Source organism: Benincasa hispida, chromosome 11 (genome assembly GCF_009727055.1).
Source record: "Benincasa hispida cultivar B227 chromosome 11, ASM972705v1, whole genome shotgun sequence".
NCBI lineage: Eukaryota > Viridiplantae > Streptophyta > Magnoliopsida > Cucurbitales > Cucurbitaceae > Benincasa > Benincasa hispida.
In genome coordinates, this window is record NC_052359.1 from 17804902 (window position 1) to 17819575 (window position 14674).

At 30.8% G+C, this 14674-nt stretch overlaps 1 protein-coding gene across 1 annotated transcript; it reads left to right on the forward strand.

The window, feature by feature from the left end:
- The first annotated feature begins 207 nt into the window (after positions 1-207).
- On the forward strand, positions 208-11211 carry LOC120091719 ((+)-gamma-cadinene synthase-like). The gene is made up of 7 exons (XM_039049829.1): positions 208-395; positions 529-808; positions 1835-2210; positions 5798-6016; positions 6141-6279; positions 6381-6629; positions 10787-11211. The coding sequence occupies exons 1-7, from the start codon at positions 258-260 to the stop codon at positions 11078-11080; spliced, it is 1695 nt and encodes a 564-aa protein (XP_038905757.1). The 5' UTR covers positions 208-257; the 3' UTR covers positions 11081-11211.
- The last annotated feature ends 3463 nt before the right edge of the window (positions 11212-14674 follow it).

The window sequence follows — 14674 nt, forward strand, 5'->3', positions numbered from 1 at the left end:
GATAGATAATGACATAGATTATCGTTATCTATCAACATCAATAGTTTATATTTAAAAACAACCCTCAATAAATTGTGTGGTAATTTAGTCAATGGTTTGAATTTATGTGATAAAAATCTTGGGCCAACAAACGATACGAAAGCAGCCTATAAATAGACATGCCTTTTTAATCAAAAGGTGTCTCACCAATAGTTTCAAAATCTCAAGTGAATAACATACATCTTTTTCTTTTTTCTTTCCTCTTTCAAAAAGGAATAATGTCTTCTAAAATTTCAAATTTTCCTACTTCAGTTATGAAAACCAATGACATTCCTGACACTAAGCGTTCTACTGCAAATTTTCATCCTAACATTTGGACTGATCATTTCCTTTCATTTACCTCTGATGATGCATTGGTAAAACTAAATTTCAAAATTGCCTTTATTGAATATTTTATTTTAATTAGTTGTCATTTATTTTGTGTGTATAACTTTTATCCGATACTTTTGTATTTTGAATAATTTAAAATTTTTATTCTTCTAATTTCAGAAATTAGACGATGGAATGAAAGAACAAGTTAAAAAGTTGAAAGAAGAAATACGGATGATGGTGGTTGTTTATGTGGAAAACCCATTGGAGAAGTTGAAGTTGGTTGATTCGATCCAACGATTAGGTGTATCTTATCATTTCGAGAATGAGATTGACCAAATCTTAGAACATTTATATGTGTCTTATTCCACTTTATTGAATAAAGATGGTGATGAAGATCTCCATACTATTGCTCTTCTATTTCGACTTCTCAGGCAACAAGGTTATAGAATTTCATGTGGTAAGTTATACACAAACAATTGTTTTCTTTTAAAAATTTATGTTTTATTTAAACTACAAGCTTAAGCATACTATTTTTCATTATTATTTTCGGTGTTATGTTGCCTTCTTTATTGGATTGTTTTAAAAGATCGAGCCACATTTTAAAAATTAAACAAAGAATTATTTTTCTTATATTGAAATTTGGCTAAGACTACCCGTGTTTAATTAAAAAAAAGATGAAAATTAAATCATTGGTTAAAAACGTTGTAAGAAAACGTGCACAGTTTTAAAAAAAAATAAAGAAAAAACTAATGCCCTTTGTTAACCATTTTGACCTTGTTTGGTAACCATTTGGTTTTTGTTTTGAAAATTAAGCCTATAGATACTACTTTTATCTTCAAATTTCTTTCTTTATTATCTACTTTTTACTAAGCCAAAATTTGAAACTAAAAAAGTAACTTTAAACAACTTGTTTTTATTTTAAGATTTTTTCTAAGAATTAAACCATTCTATTTAAGAAAGACGCAACTTATTGTAAGAAATGGGAAGGAAATAGTCTTGATTTGAAAAAAATCAAATACAAATAAATAAATAATAATAATAAATAAATGGTTACCAAACGAGACAGTTGTGTTTGATTTTTTGTCTTCGAAGGTTAAACTTATTTCCTTCCCATTTTTTATAATGATTTGTATCTTTCTAGTACAATGGTTGAATTCTTAGTCAAATTTCAAAAAACAAAAACACATTTTTAAAAACTATTTTTTAAGTTTTTCAAAATTTTGCTTGGTTTTTTAAACCATTAATAAAAGATACATAACAAACAAAGAAATTTGGAGATAAAAGTAGTGTTTATTGACTTAATTTTCAAAAACAAAAAACCAAAAACGAAATTGTTACCAAATGAGACTTAAACGAGTATCAAAGAGAGTCTTGAGACAAATTAAAAGTTACGAATAAAGAATTTGGACTTCGAAAATTTTAATTATAATTATAATTTGTTTAAGAACTATTTATTAATGTTTTTAAGTCTAAACTTAAACAGATATATTCTCAAAATTCATGGACAACAGTGGAAAATTTAAAGAATCATTGGGCAATGATGAAAGAGGAATTTTGAGCCTATATGAAGCATCACATATGAGGGGACATGGGGAAGCTGTGCTTGAGGAAGCTCTTGAATTTACTACCACACATCTTAAAACATATATTGAATACTCAAATAATCCTCATTTTGCATCTGAGGTTAGCAATGCCTTGAAATTGCCTATTAGAAAAAGTATTACAAGAATGAAGGCAAGAGAGTATTTGGGAATATACCAACAAGATCCTTCCCATAATGACACTTTGCTTACATTCTCAAAACTAGACTTCAACATATTACAAAATCTTCACCAAAAGGAGCTAATTGAAATCTTGAGGTACTCCTACCATTATAATATGCTTCCATTTTTGTATCAATCAAGATAACTCTAACTGACTTTATTGGCATTATTTATAGATGAAAACCGTTATAATATGTTTCCATTTATTATTATTATTTAAGTATCATGACGGTTGCAAATGGTATCGAAATTCAAACTATTAGGAAGAAAGGTTTTGGTAACAATCATAGTTTAATGCTCGTTTGGGATTTGCATTTGTAATTCTAAAAAGTGATTGAGGAAAAATCTTAGCCACCTACCTTCTTTGGTAAATCAAATTACTAATTAATATAAGAGAATCGCGTCTAAATTACTATGTTGTCAAAACTTTTAGATTCAAGGTTTTCTAAAACTTTGTTAATTTGTTAATGATTTTAATAAATATGTTATAACAACATCCATCCACATTAATATATTTTATCATATCTATTTTCAAATTTTAATTGATTCAATTGTTAATAATAGTTATGCTTTAACTTTTATCAAATAATTTTGATTAAACTAAACTAGTTAAAATTCAAATCATATGAAATTAGAAAAATATATTGTAACAAGTTATAAATTAACTATCCAAATGAAAACAAGTAAAATAATGAGCGTATTTTGATACATATAACTAAACAACACAAATTTAATACTAATTTATTGAAAGCCTTAACTAGTTTTTTAATTTAAAATTATAATTTATCAAATATTATTTTACTTCTTTTTACAGCTGATTTTAAAAAAAAAAAAAAAAATTGTACACAATAATTATTTTAAAGAAAAATTCTCAGAAATAGAAAAAATATCAAATTATTTATAGAAATATCAAGAAAAAAAGACATCCATAGTTATTAGTGTCTATATTTAACCATGTACATGATTTATTTTCTAAAACAAAAATGAAAGGAACAAAATATTCATTCAAAAGTTAATCAAGAATCCATTTCATTTTAGTTTTCTTTTTTGTTCTTTTATTCTATTTAGGTTTTTTTAGTACAAGTGGGTATGAAAACTTGAACCTAACATTAGACATAAAAATTCTTCAAAAGTACAATACTTATTCAGTTGATTTTTTAAAACATTGATTTCGTATTGTCAGGTAATACATTTTTTTTTCCGATAATATGTGGGGTGTGGAAATCAAACATCTATGTCAAGGTCGGTATTCGTATTCAAAACTTGATTTGATGTTTTAAAATTAATCATTGGTAAAAAAGTAGACAAAAAAAAAAGAGAGGTGGAAGAAATTGGATGTTTATAGGCCTGATTTTCAAAAACAAAAAAATTAAAACTCAAATAGCTACTTAACCGCAACTAAGTTCATATATGATTTGACTGAAAGGAATTATTAGTCTATTATTAATATTTTTTTTTACTTGCATCTAATAATCAATGTTGATCGTATGATGATTACATTAGAGTTAACATGCAAGAAGCGGAAGCAATTACGATCTTAAGCACTCTAATTCCATCAATTTTAGTAACCTAGCAAGCATGTTCATATGAAAAAAATAGGGTTTTATAAACTATACCTTTGTTGAACTCTTCAATTACTGAAATCAAACTTAAATATTCACACCAAAACCTTGTAGACCACCACTTTATCTTCCATACTATTCTCTAGGAATTTAGATTGGGTGGTGGAACCCAAAATGAAGTTGAATCATGAAGGAATTTTGGAGAAATTTTTCAGATTCTGGGTAAATGGTCTAGAGAGAACATCTTCTCTTCCAACCTTCAATTGCACCACTTTCTCAGCATATGTATTTTCTATTTCATTCTCCTTTAACATGCAATTTCATTTCCTAAGAGTTTGACACAAATCCCACTAAATTTGAATGGTAAAATGAGTGTTTAAAGTGGGAAAATCCTACCTAGGGTATTTTCCCATTTTCAATTGAACTTTATAATTTTAAATTTAAGATTGAATTTTTATTTTGAAATCAAACTTCAAAAAGATAAAATGTGAAAATAATAATATTAATGCAATAATTAATTCTAACAATTAATTTCAAATGATTAATTAAATAACTTTAATTTATTAAATTAATTAAACACCATTTTTCCAACATGAATCCCTATTCATGTAAATAATATTTAAATCATAAGTATTTTTTAATTTTTCAATTTCATTTAATTTTATAATTAAATATATAATTATATCGTGTATAATTACTAATTTCCTTAATTTGTATTTGAGCACTTCAATTTTACTCATCACACGATTCTAAGGTTTAGTCCGTTTATGTGCTACTAGGAAAATTTAATGGACTTACAGATCATGGGCTCCAACGATCTGAGATTAACCAGCTAAACTCTTTAACCTAATTAACCAATATTCGTTAACTACTAGGTCACTCCACTAAAGTTCAATAGTTGCACTCCCTTCACTTTTGACATATTTCTGTCCATCTTATTTAATCATAATCAGTAAGTCGACCCTTCAAAGGTTGTTCATAATAACGGTCGGGTCAAAAGTTTTTTTACCCCCGAGATTACATCTTGCTCTTTAAGTACCACCGATCCTTTAATGAACAATTGGTTTGTGATCAAATCACTAAACCGAGTCTCTCTCGGGCCAATGAGAGGGTGGGACCCTTTGTTCAAGAACCACAGTAATTACTTAAGGGAACAACCTCTCTACAATCGCTAAAAGTAGGTAGGAGAGAATTTCGTCTTTCACCCTATGTCCTCAGCTATCTATCCAGTCTTACCCATGAAATGGGAGGCTTATTGAGCTGGTGATATAGGACCAACTCTCACCTATGCAAATCTAACGATAGTTAGCTCTGCATTAAATTCAAGTTACCTAGGTCATTGCTTTGAAATAGTCAGTCTTAAATAGTAAACAACGTTAAAAAGTAAGAGTCACTTATTTCTTGGTCCGGTATTATACAAATTCTTTGTATAGGATGCCCACTCGCATGTCTCCACATGAATGATTCAGGATTACATCGTTTGTACTAAATACAAAGTGCGCCACATCTAATATTGTTTCCAGAATAATGTACCCAGCCTTATCCATATACTATAGACCATTTTGGCTCTCTAGTCGAACTTGATTCACTCTTATGTCTCCACATAAAGTCCAAGTACTCATGTAATAACCATGGATCGTAGTTTATTGGATTTGATGCTAGTTACATATTCTATAACAATTTTATTGAATTTGTAGTTTATTGGATTTGATGCTTGTTACATATTCTATAATGAACAAAAATTCAATAACATTTTTATTGCAAATATATTATATATAATCTTACAAACGGTGAGTTGTGGGACATATAACTCAACAGATTAATGACAATGATTCATTGTCATCCAAATGAAATATGAAAAAGTAGAAAGGATAAATGCATGTTATTAAAATTTTGATTTTTAGATTGACCCATCCTTGTTTTAAGGAAAACTAAATATAAAGAAAAATGAGATGAAAATGTTCATACAATTTTACTTAATATCAGAGTCGATATACTTATTTATCAGAGTTAATTCCTTTTTTTTTCTATAAAGAAATTATTTACACATTTAGCGTTGATCTTTGTTGACAACATTGGAAAATTTGAAATAATCTTAATGCAAATAATAAATTACTATAGGTGGTGGAAAGAATTGAACGTCCCAACTAACTTTCCATTTGTGAGAGATAGAATTGTGGAGGATTACTTTTGGACATTGGGTGTATATTTCGAACCTCATTTTAATGTGGGAAGGAAAATATTCACTAAAGTAATCGCCATGATCTCAATTATGGATGATATTTATGATGCTTATGGAACATTTGAAGAACTCCAAGTCTTCACTTTAGCAATCAACAGGTTACTTTCTTTACCCTCTGACTTGCTTCAAAATTCTTTTTCAATTTTATATGCATAGTCCATATATACTTGAAACAGAATTGAGTATGCTTTAATCAATTATACAATGTCTTTAATCTTTTAGATGGGACATAAGCATGATTAATCTACTCCCGAAGTATATGAAAGTTTATTATACAACTATGCTCGATCTTTTCGAAGAGATTGAGAAAGAGATGACGAAGGATGGAACATCGTATCGTGCTAACTTTGCAAAGGAAGCGGTAATTAAATATTATCCTTCTCATAATTTCCTATTAATACCATTAATCTTGGTATCTTCATTTACATGTATAAGAAGTTTCAATTTTATTTGTGTGAATAGATGAAAAGGCAAGCTGAATCCTATTACAAAGAAGCTGAATGGCTGAACAAAAAGTATAAACCAAAATTTGAAGAATACATGGAAGTGGCTCTAGTTAGCTCAGGTTATGGACTACTTACAACTATTTCATTTGCTTGCATGGGTGACATTGCAACTAAAGAGGTATTTGATTGGCTTTCTGAGTGCCCCAAAATTCTTGAAGCCTCAACCATCATTTCTAGACTCACAAACGATGTTGTCTCCTATAAGGTATGTGTCACTTTCATTACTTCAAATAAGCCAATAATATCATTTGGATTCAAGTATCAATCGATATCTCAAAATATACTTGTCAATATATCTACCGTTCATGATATTTAACATTGACATTGAAGTTTAATATAATTATTATAAATGTTCATAAAATAATAGAAATATTAATCTATTCATCCAAATTAATATGACTATAAAATCTTAAAAACAATATATATAAATGAAAGGATAGAGATATGGACGTCGTAAACCTCTCTCTGATAATGAAATAAAATTTATAAACTACCGAATCTTACTCTTGTTACTACGATGACATTGCAACAGAGGTATTTCAAATCCATCCGTAGGGAAACATTAGTAGTAGTGATCCTTGGTCAGTTGATGTTGGTTTTGGGTTCAAACCGCCGCCGACCACCGATGGATTCGTTTAAATCGGTCGGTTTCCGGTTTTACTAACATTCTTGTCACCGGCCAACACCCACCACTAACGGTTGGTCGATCTTATCAGTTTTGCACTTTGATGAATTAGGGGGGAAAAAAGAGAGAAAAAGTGAGAACCAATAGGGGAAAAAAAGGAAAATAGAGTAGAACTATGAAATATAAGAAGATCCATTATAAACAAGAAGAAATGAAGGAAACAACCAAGAGGAGAATATCACTAAAATTTACTAGTCATGCTGGTGTCTACTGCCCGGAGTAAGAAACTATCGGAGAAAAGATTAAGAGAGAAGATGAAAAAAGAGAGTAAAATGTATGAAATGAAAGAGAACAATAAGATTCATTAGGAAAAGACAAACGTAGGAGAGAAGGAAAATATTAAATGAAAATTTAGATGATTATTTCCTTTCTTAAAATGTATTAAGATGAGAGAGTGAGAAATGTGAAAAAGGAAAAACATGTGAGAGAATAAAAATATTAAATGAATTTATTATTATTATTATTATTATTATTATTATTATTATTATTATTATTATTATTATTATTATTATTGAAATGTGAGATGAGAGACTGAAACAATGGGAATGCTGGCAACTATTACTATTTTTGAAAAATATGAGTATGGTCAACAAGAGCGTAGCTCAACTGGCATAGTGTTCATATTATCAACCTCGTGGTTTATAGAGGGAATGCTGGAAACTAAATGTCATTTTTTAAATTTTCAACCACTTCGGTCGAAAAGCTATATTTTATTGTCCGACAGACCGTTTCATCATTTTTTAGAACCCAAAACCGACCCCGACCGTGCAGTATAGAAAACCCTTTTGTTGGAATTGGTTCAGCCGATTTCGATCGTTCGACTCTACTTTTCGAATGTCTTTAATCACCCCTAAGTGCTAGTATGAGCTCTAGCGTTTATATAGAAATAACACATGTGCATTCAGCTTTAGGATTCCACTGTGTTGATTAACTAATTGGATAGTCTAATTAATTCATCAATTTATCTTTGAACTTAGTAATACATGCAATCTAGGATAGTCATTAAATACATATTAACTAATTACTTCTTAGGTGATTGAACTAGACATTTGAGTGCGAACATGACGAACCTACGAATCGATTAGCAAGGGCGATACATGCTTATGAGGGATAGAAAACACACAAACATGCATTGAGAAATTAAAAGGGATTCAAAGAAAACATAAAACAATTTGAAATCAGTGAAATCCACAAAAATTATCAAGAAAAATACAAGGTTCTTACTTCCAAAACTAAATAAAAGTTACCTTATCGATCCATTGAAAAACTGAAGAAGAGAGATCCAATCCATAATCTACAATCCAAAATATGAACAAAATGTAATCTAAAGATGATAGAAATAAAAAGAGAAAGGAGAAAATTTGAAGAACTTCTCGACCTCCCTGAGTTCCTCCATGAAAAAACCCTAAAAATTCGAAGAGGATATTTATAAAATGTATCGCAATGTCGCCATGTGACGGGCAATGCTCGTTATGCTGGCTTTTAACTGCCGTAGTGTAAGCCTCAAGCATAGCGACATTGAGCTTTACGCTCTCACGTGTTTGCATGTCGTTGCGCTTCCATCGATACCCTGAGAATTGTGATGCTCTGCCCATGAGTTATATGATGAATTATGTCTTCAAGTGATGAGTTATGTCTTGAAGCGTAACACATAGCATTGTGATGCTCTGCCATGAGCAGCCTCAGTAGACTTGATAAAGAGTAGCTATGCTCTCGCCAAGGGTATTTTGATAATTTTCTGTCCTTGAAGGTATAGGTGTCCAATTTCACTTCCGAAAGTTCCAAATTAACCCCAAACGACCTTCAATGCTCCAAAATGTATGATATGAGAATTTTACAAAATAGAAATTTAATCACATTATATCTAACAAGTAAAGGAGATTAGAGACGTAAAAATATCTCTTTTTGAGAGACATCAATAAGACCTAGCTTGGAAGGTTAAATACCATCTTGGTACCTATAATTTGGATTTTGTTCGGTTTTGGTCCTTGTACTTTCAATTGTCCAATTTTAGTCTTTTTATTTTGAATAAAACTTAAATTCAGTCACGGTACTTTCCATAAATTTTAAATTTAGTGCTCCAAATTTATTATTTATTGAACTTGCTTCAATAATAATTATAATTTTCATGTAAGACAAAGACACTAGGTATATATATAGTAACAATCTACTCTATGCTTAATCGTTGTCAAATACCGTAAACAATCACAAATATTCTCCTAAGACACCAAAGTATAAATAATTAGGAGGTAGTCTTGATGATGATCGAGATCGAACACGGGAATTAGTTAAGTCAAATTAAATTCTATAAACGGTACTCTTCTTAAATTCTAATAGAGGGATATTAAACAAATGTAGTGATAATTGTATTGGAAAGCATAAAAATGAACACTAAATAACAATCAAAGAATAGATTCGATGTTGGGAGTATGAGATGAACACACAACAAAACAGTGATTAAGAAAGAGATTAGATGAGAAGATGGAGTTGAGATAAGCAACTTTTAATCCTTTGAACTTAATGACCATATTCCATTCATGTTCATGACCTTTAAGGACTCCACCTTTTGATGAATTAGCCATATAAATCATATCTCTATGATACATACATTACATAGAACATAAGGTTGTATATATCTCTAAACACACTTCTTATTTGATTTAGAGAGATCCACAATCACTTGCTCTCTCGAGTAATTAATTCTTACCACTGAATTCGATGAGCTAGATACAATCAAGAATTTGAAGATTGAAGAATATACTAAACCAAATGAACTTTCACTTATCATTAAGCTTGCTAGAATGAGAAATAGCTCATCCCAACTGTGAGAAAAAAATGGAAAAACGAGAGAATGGGATATGGGAAACCATGACATGAGTAGTCTGATACAATATGAGTAGCTAGGTGACCACTTTTGCTATTCAGGACTGTGGCAGGCTGTCAGTATTTGCAGTTGTCTATGGTCCCCTCAGACATATTTAACTTCCATCTATAGTGCGTCGGTTGCTTTGCCGCATAACTTGCTTGGATATCTTTACTTCATGAAACTTTTGGCGGCATGATTTGTCTTCGGATCCAATGTAGAGCTCCATTTTCTTTGTTTTTGTCTACATTCCTGCATATTTAGCTCATTAATGACATACGTTTAATCAAGCCCTCCATTTGAATTCATTGAATGCATGGAAAGTAACTTTGTCCCTATTCTCATATGAGTTCAATGCATTTCTTCTCATTTACTTCGTAATTAATCTAACTTTAAGAGTGAATAACTTGAATAAATACAAGTTATCAAATATATTTTCATACTTTATTAAACAGCAATGCTCATAGAGACTAATGCTTTTGGGAAAAAACAACTGATAATAAATGAACTAGAAGAACTAGTTAATTAGATTTATCTGAAGTATAGAGACAAAAATTAGACAATTGAAAGTATATAAACCAAAATGAAACAAAACTCAAATTTTAGGGATTAAACAATGTTTTAACTTAAAAAATATATTCACTATTAATTCAAATGAATTTGACAATTCTTATGATTGATCGATATTGATATTTTTTTCATATATCTATAAATATATCTGTCCAATTGAAATTTTGATCTCACATTGGCATTGATAACATCAAACTTTGCTCCAATATTAATTTATATATGTTTACTTTTTTAATTTCTGTAGTTTGAGAAACAAAGAGAACATGTCGTCTCTGCCACTGAATGTTACATGTACAATTATGGTTGCTCAGAAGAAGAAACCTGTGCTGAATTTCGAAAGCGAGTAGAAGATGCATGGAAGAATATAAATGAATGTTGCCTTCATCCTGCCACTGTTCCAATGCCATTTTTATTGTGTGTATTAAATCTCACCAGAGTTATTGCCTTTCTTTATTCTGACGAGGATGGATACACAAATTCTAAGGGTAACACAAAATTGGTTATCCAGTCTCTTCTTGTTGAACCAGAGCGTTTTTAACTACTTAATGAGCCAACGTTTGTGAAATCCAATATTTATGGGTTAATTGTGTGCTTATAACTTGTAATATATAGAATGTGAAGGGTCCATAACGATATTATGTTTTTTTTTTTTTTATTGAATTTATCTTCGAAACGACGTTTATGAATATATATGATATTTTACCAAATATAGTGGTATGGTTTTAGTGATGCTTCTAGTTTATATGAGTTGAATTAACTGTGTAATAATCTTTTTGTTCTCTTGAAATTGTAGTTGAAATCACGGTACTATTGTCTACTTAAATTAATGAATTTACTTCTTGATTCAACAAGTTTATCCAAATCACCACAAAAGTTGTATGTTTTCAAGCCGTATTTATAATAGGAAAACTCTCTTCCACTGCTTATGTAAACTGGTAGGGATAAAAAATTATTAAAGTGTGTTTTGAATACACTTTCAAGTGTGAATGCTCGACGGAAGGAATGAGTCACAAGATGAATTGTAAGCCACAACGTTAGAGCAACAAGCATTTTTTGGACTAACCCGCTTTCCATTACTCGACGAAGGCTATTGTCCGATTCTCTTTCATGTGGAATCGTTTTAGTTAGATTGTACCCAAGTCCGCCTCCACTTTCTTATGTTAAAGAGGTCTTGCTTCATGAGACTGAAAGCTTCTTTCTTACATAAACATTTGTTCGTCAATCTTCAATAATTTTTTTTGCTATATTTTTTCCATTTAAATTTGTTTCATCGATTTGCAACCAAAAAACAAAAAAAAATAAAATCAAATAAATCAAATTTTTGTTCTACTCCATTTTTATTTCATTAAATTTGTTCGTCATCGACTATAATAGCAACGAAAACCTCATGACTTAAAGAAATTTGCAATGCCTAAGATATGCCATCTTCTTCCCTTTTGGTAAATAAGTGGATGAAGTTTTTTATAGAATAAATAATTTAAATCTATATTGAATAGATGAACCCTAAGATCATTCATGGCAAATTGTCAAGAATAATAACATACCAGATTCCATTGAGAAACTAATGATAACTTTAAGATGATGATAGATGACTATGGTCTTCCTCAACCAAAACTCCGAATGCCCTTAGTGGGATCTCTCTTTAGACGTGATTTAAGAAATACTGAGTGCTTATTTTTTTTGGTATGTTGGGGACCATAATCCTAAGATCTTTTTATATACTAGTTAAATTAGGCTTCCCATTAAACCCTAATTAACTTGGAATATGCTTCTACCCATTAAGTCCATACTCAATTAGGAAACTAGGGCCTTAATTAATTAGATCACATAATAGGGTCCAATCTAATAAAATAACCCAATGTGATAAATTATTAATCCACATACATAACCCATACTTTAATTAAACATATTATTATTTAAATATGTCTAACAATCTCCCACTTGGGCTATGTCTGTGTACTTGATATAATTAAATCAGATAAACCTTAAGTGCGCATAAACAGGTTTTTTCAATAATAGAATTTCTCTTTAGTTCAATCTAGTCCATCTCCTGTATTAGCACGGAATCAAGACGGCTTTCGTCACTACCCTTGTAACTAAACATTCCTTGATCACCAATTCGAATACATTCAATGACATAGATCCAGTATGGATGGATAGCATGGAAACTACATGTAAAGTGATCTAGATCATGCCTGTTTCCATCTGGTCCAAATTCCTTATGAGATCATTCTAAAAAACTTTATGCTAAACTACATGCATGATAAATGAGTTCAGATGATAAAACATAAACCATCAACTTTATTCTATATAGAAAATAAAAAAAATATATGGTAAAAAAACATCCTCGATAACAAACTCCCACTAAACCATGGAATCAGAAAAGTGACTAACACCCATGTGAGGAACATGCTCATGAAAAACTTTAGGTGGTAAACCTTTAGTCAATGAATCTGCCACCATAAAGTTTGGTCCTATATGATCTATCGAAATTTGACCATTATGAACTCTTTCTTTAACAACCAGAAACTTCACCTCTACATGCTTTAACTTCGTATTGCTTCTGTTGTTGTTGGAATACATCATTGTCGACTTATTGTCACAAAATAATTTTAGTGGTCTTTCTATGGCAACCACTATCCACAGCTCAGTGAAAAAATCTCGCAACCATATTCCATGATTGGATGCCTCATAAGATGCTATAAGCTCCGCAACCATGGTAGAAGAAGCCATACGTGTTTGTTTAACACTTTTCTAAGATACAGCTCCTCTAGCCAACATGAAGATATAGCCTTAAGTGGATCGCAAAGTGTCTTGACATCCAACATAATCAGAATCAAAATACCCAATGATCTCCAAAACTTATGATCTCCGATAAGTGAGCATATAATCTTTTGTTCTCTATAAATACCTCATAACCTGTTTGGGTTCTTTCTAATGATCCATCCCAGGATACTCAAATATCTGCCTAACACTCCAACTATGAACGCAATATCTGGATGCGTACTACTTGAGCATACATTAGACTTCCAATAGTCGATGCATAGGGAACCTTCTGCATCTCCTTAGTCTCGAGTGTGGTCTTGGGCCATTGACCTAAATGAAATTTATCACCTTTAGCAATCGGAGTATCTCCCGACGCACAATCTTTCATACCAAATCCACACAAGATCTTTTCAATGTAGTTCTTTTGTGAGAATCTCAAGATACCTTTAGAACAATCTCGCAGTATTTCAATTCCTAATACAAAAGAAGCATCACCAAGATCCTTCATCTCAAAATTCTTTTTGAGAAATCTCTTATAGTCATGCAATAAACCTACATCATTACTAGCTATGAGTATGTCATCGACACAATCTTCCACTATGTTCACCTCAAAACCAAATGAGGTTATCACTTCATGGAATTTGTGATACCATTGATGAGAGGCTTGCTTGAGACCGTAGATGGATTTCTTTAATTTGCACACCATAGACTTTGAATTACCAAACACAAAATTTTCTAGTTTCACCATATAAATCATCTCATCAGTGTTCCTATTGAGAAATGCAGTTTTTACATCCATCTGGTGTAGCTCTAAATCAAAGTGAGGTACTAGTGCCATGATTACCATAAAAGAGTCTTTCGATGAAACCGAAGAGAAAGTCTCTTGGTAATCAATTCTTTCCTTTTGAGTAAAACCCTTTGCAACAAGACGAGCCTTATATCTTTTGATATTTCCATGTGAATCCCTTTTGGTTTAAAATATCCATTTACAACCTATGGGTTTCACTCCTGATGGCAGTTCGACAAGTTTCCAAATGTCATTGTCTTTCATGGATTTTATTTCCTCTTCCATACCACTTATTTGATTTTGAGAATTATAACTTTGTAAAGCTTGTTGGAAGTTGATTGGATCATCTTCCATTACACCCACATCATCCTGATGTTTTTGAAGAAATACAATATAATCATCTACAATTGCACTTCTTCTCTCTCTAGTAGATCTTCTTAGTGGCACTTCTTGAGGTTATTGAGTTTGAACTTCAAGTTCAAGTTCACCAACGGGGACTTGAATATTGTCTTATTCTATAATTGGTTCAATAATGAAGTCAGGAATTGGAGCCTAAACATCATTTATAAGCACATGAGG